A 5,171-nucleotide genomic window follows, 5' to 3' on the forward strand; every position below is an offset into this window, starting at 1 on the left:
GTGTGTGTGTGTGTGTGTCTGTATATATGGGGGGGGGGGGGGTTGTGTTCCTGTGTGTGTGTGTGTGCGTGCGCGTGCGCGTGTATGTGTGTGTGTGTGTGTGTATGTGTGTGTGCGTGTGTGTTTGTGAGTGTGTGTGCGTGCGTGATTGTATGAGCGTGCGCGTGAGTATAGGTGATATGCAGATAATGTAAGCGTACGTTTTTCTACAACATTGTATTAATTAAGATAAAGATATTTTGACGTGTCTACAGCTGTATTGTACGGGGTAGGAGCTGTTGAAATAATCTGCAGTTTCACAGTATTATCTGTTGAAGCCAAGCTGTGGCTTATTTGGTCGCTTTTAAGCACCAGGGGGCTATCCCGAAAAATGCTGTTTTGAGAAAATCAAAGGTAGAGGGTGAAGTGTTTGCCCCTCGTTCAGTTTCTTTAAAAGGCAAGGAGAGTTTTCTATATAACCAAACAAACACACACACCAAGGAAACCAAAGTTCTCCTATAGGTACACATACACATACACCCGTACGCACACACACGCACACACACACATACACACACACACACACACACACACACACACACACACAGACACACACACACACACACACACACACACACACACACACACACACACTCACACTCACACATCCTCTCTTCCACACACACATCAGTACTCATCCACACGTATTCATATCTACCACGAAGTGATCCTTTGTCTTATCCATCAGCAGAACGCACCGATGTCCCTTTGAGCTGTGCAGGAGAAACCACAAGCTGCCCCGACCTATATAAACAGCAGAACTAAACTAAACACAACCTGAACCTTTCTACTGTCCTGTCACTCTGTCTTTGACTCGATATCCCCGTGCACATATAGTCTGATCTGCTACACCTCCGATAAAATATATGTCGCAAGGCGTGGTGTTTCCATTCTCGCCAACAGTACACGTCATTGATTTTTGCCTACACGAATGACGTAACAAATTCCAAGAACTGCGAGAGTGGGGTAATCGGTAGAAGAGCGAGGATCAAATTTCGAATACGTGCGCAGAAATACGGGGTGCCCACGATGGATCGGATGCGGCCGATCGCCCAACTCGGTCGCCTCAAAAACAAACGTGTCTGTTTTCAGTTTCAGGCGACCGAGTATGGCGATCGGCCCGGCGCTTTTCCCTTTCGTCAACCCGCAGCCACCTCCCGAATCGTCAGCCACCCCCCAACCTTTGACACGGGTCAAACTTCCATCTATTTATAGGTAGTTAAATTACCGGAACATGTATTAGGCGAAGTGATTAGCAATGATAGTCGGAATAGAGAGATTGTTTTGGTCTCTCTTTACTCATCTGCACCACACGAATTTAATTGATGTTTTTCCCTGGACTCTACCTTTACTAAAGTCTCGAATCTAGATCTAGATCTAGTTGTAATCTAGTTACAGGTTGCAGATTTAATAAATCGCCGACAGATAGAGAGAGAGAGAGAGAGAGAGAGAGAGAGAGAGAGAGAGAGAGAGAGAGAAGGGGGAGGAGTAGATCTTGCGAGAACTTTCGGGCAAAACAAAATAGCGACCCGCGTAGTTCGGCTCGATTCGAAAAGTGAAAGAGCCATAGCATCTTTATACACGATCAAATTAGCTTACGTTTGTGCTATAATGTCATTTTTTCTTTGCTTTTGTCAATTTGATCATCCACACCGATAGAAAGCATTTCGAAATTAGGAAAAACAGGTCTTGTTTCCCACTGGGTGAGAATAGCCAACGCTGGCAAGTCTCATCAGGGGTGAAAGGTCAATCGTAGGGTTTTTATTCTCACCCCGAGTGAGGATAGCCACTTCCTTACTTAAATGATTAGGTGATTAAACTTGATCTTTTATTGACAATATAAAAGTCAATTTAAGCTTCATTTCGTTAGAAAAAAATGTTAGGTTTGCTAACTTCTTAGACTTTATGTTAAACAACACTTGGCTTGGCCTTTATTGTGATCTCGAAGGTTTAAAAGTAGAAGTAGAAGAGTCTATTACTAGAGTCTAGAGTCTAGATCTAGTCCAATTTATTTAATCCCTTGAATGTACTGGATAACAGAAATCTGCAACCTGCCACTAGATTACAACTCTAGATCTAGATCTAGATCTAGATTCGAGATTTTAGTAAAGGCAGAGTCCAGGGAAAAACTTCAAGAAATTCTCGTGGTGATGAGTAAAGAGAGACCAAAACAATCTCAATAAATAATATATTGCGACTATCACGGCACATCACTTCACCTATACATGTTCCGGTAACTACCTATAAATAGATGGAAGTTTGACCCGTGTCAAAGGTTGGGAGTGGCTGACGATTCGGGAGGTGGCTGCGGGTTGACGAAAGGGAAAAGCGCACCGCCGGGCCTCCGTGGCGGGGCATCTCTGCAGCCAGTGCTCCAAATCTTGGGGCTCCTCGCTGCACAATGGACATATTGGGTCCGATGTTTTGTCTATTTTATTTTTGTAGGCCCGAAGCCCAGAGAAATGACCGGTCCTGATTTTTGCCAGTAATGACTGGTCATAATAAGAGCCTCTCGTTTTAAGGAAAATGCCCTGTATACTTCCTTCGTCCACGTGTGGCATATAGGGGGGTCTTTTGTAATTAGTTTTATCTGGGCGCACGCACTGTCATAAGTAATTTGGCGGCGTGGACCCGGCAGCGCTGTTGCCAGTTTGGCATTACTATCAGCGAGATCGTTGCCGAGGATATCGCGGTGACCAGGGATCCACTGTTGTTGTAGCTGCTGTGGCAAAATATGTATTGCTGTTGCTGTAGTTTTGTGGTTGTCGCAATCGTCCACTAACATCATTTTGGGTTGGTCGCCCCGTCAGACAAGGAAAGTGTACAATGTGTACAGTAATGGTTGGTCGCCCCGTCAGACAAGGAAAGTGTACAATGTGTACAGTAATGGTTGGTCGCCCCGTCAGACAAAGAAAGTGTACAATGTGTACAGTAATGGTAGGTCGCCCCGTCAGACAAGGAAAGTGTACAATGTGGAACGGTTGGTCGGAACATTATTTGACCACCTGTGTAACTGATACCTAGCATTTACGTTTGTTGACATTTTTTCGTCCAAAAGTTGCCAAAAGTTCCCACAAAAATGGCAAAAGTTGCCCAAAAAAGTTGCCATTAATTTTCAAGCTTTCAACTCTCTTTGACGACGTATATATTACAACAATATGTTGATAAAGATAACTTACTCTAAAACACCAGAATTTCTTGTGCTCTGTTTTAAGCAGCCAGAATGTCATTTGTAGCCATACTTAGTGTAAAAACGAGAAAAAAATAAAGGTTTCACAACAGAATGAAATCAAAATTAGAACAGCACATAGATCTTAACAACCACCCAAATTAACAAATGAGGGCGTGTGTCAACTCATCCGTGGACTGGCCGTTTTAACCCTAAACGCGTGTAATTCAAGAAAAAGTAGGCCTACAGGATATGACATTATATTATGGAATCACACACAAGGGGCCTGCCAGTGTCAGTATTCGGTTTTGGTGGAGACACGCTCTAATATAACACGTTTTTAAGGAAAAGTAGGAACAACATCACGCATATCTAAACACATAAATAGAAAAATCAGCACATCCATAGTGGGCACCCCGTATTTCTGTGCTCGCTTTTGAAACTTGATCCTCGCTCTTCTACCGATTACCCCACTCTCGCAGTTCTTGGAATTTGTTACGTCATTCGTGTAGGCAAAAATCAATGACGTGTACTGTTAGCGAGAATGGAAACACCACGCCTTGCGATATATATTTCATCGGAGGTGTATCAGATCAGACTATATGTGCACGGGGATATTGAGTCAATGACAGAGTGATAGGATAGTAGAAAGGTTCAGGTTGTGTTTGATCTAGTTCTGCTGTTTATATAGGTCGGGGCAGCTTGTGATATTTCTCCTGCACAGCTCAAAGGGACATCAGTGCGTTCTGCTGATGGATAAGACAAAGGATCACTTCGTGGTAAATATGAATGCGTGTGGATGAGTACTGATGTGTGTGTGTGTGTGGAAGAGATGATGCGTGAATGTGAGTGTGTGTGTGTGTGTGTGTGTGTGTGTGTGTGATGTGTGTGTGTGTGTGTGTGTGTGTGTGTGTGTGTGTGTGTGTGTGTGTGCGCGTTCATGTGTGTGTGCGTACAGGTGTATGTGTATGTTTGGTGAAACACTAAATCAGAGTGCCAAAATTTGGATAATTAAGATTTATTTTACCTTATCTCATCTTATCTTATTTATCCTATCCTATCTTATCTCATCTTATCTCATCATATCCTATCTTATCCTATCTTATCTTATCCTATCTTATCTTGTCTTATCTTATCTTATCTTATTTCGTCATTGTTACGACAACCTTCATTGGTGTTCTTTCAAGCGATTCAATATCCTATGATATTATTGTTTCCGCATCATAGGCTAACCCTCATTACGAGAGATTAAGAAAGGACGCCCATTGATCAAATGCACCCGATCTACTCTCTCTCTCTCTCTCTGTCTCTCTCTCTCTCTGTCTCTCTCTCTCTCTCTCTCTGACTCTCTCTCTCTCTGTCTCTCTCTCTCTCTCTCTCTCTCTCTCTTTCGCTCTCTCTCTCACTCTCTCTCTCTATCTCTCTGTATATATAAAATAAGATATGATAGGATCTGGTCTGGTTGGGCATTACGGCTGTTGAGTATATACACACCAACGAAAGGTTGCTTTTGAGGACAAGCGGGCTAACCCAGATTTCAGGGGTTTCCAAAAATCTTGACCTACACCAAAAGTGGGCATTGCACTATATGTACCTATAGGAGAACTTTGGTTTTTATTGGTGTGTATATTTGTTTGGTTATAGAGAAAACTCTCCTTGTCTTTTAAAGAAACTGAACGAGGGGCAAAAACTTTACCTTCGATTTTCTCAAAACAGCATTTTTTGAGACAGCCCCATTGTGCTTAAAAGCTACCAAATAAGCCACAGCTTGGCATCAACAGATAATAATGTGATACTGCAGATTATTTCAACAGCTCCTACCCCGTACAATACAGTTGTAGACACGTCAAAATATCTTTATCTTAATTAATACAATGTTGTAGAAAAACGTACGCTTACATTATCTGCATATCACCTATACTCACGCGCACGCACATACACTTACAAACACACACACACACAC

General features: G+C 42.6%; 1 protein-coding gene across 1 annotated transcript in view; it reads left to right on the forward strand.

The window, feature by feature from the left end:
• Nucleotides 1-3,511: 3,511 nt before the first annotated feature.
• LOC106010962 (thymidine kinase 2, mitochondrial) overlaps nucleotides 3,512-5,171 on the forward strand; it is a gene marked incomplete in the record, with an annotated part of 39,157 nt that continues 37,497 nt past the window's right edge. The window contains 1 exon segment of the mRNA XM_035969951.1: nucleotides 3,512-3,987. Within this exon segment, the coding sequence (XP_035825844.1) occupies nucleotides 3,961-3,987 (27 nt within the window).

Source organism: Aplysia californica, unplaced genomic scaffold, assembly GCF_000002075.1.
Source record: "Aplysia californica isolate F4 #8 unplaced genomic scaffold, AplCal3.0 scaffold00200, whole genome shotgun sequence".
NCBI classification, from domain to species: domain Eukaryota; kingdom Metazoa; phylum Mollusca; class Gastropoda; order Aplysiida; family Aplysiidae; genus Aplysia; species Aplysia californica.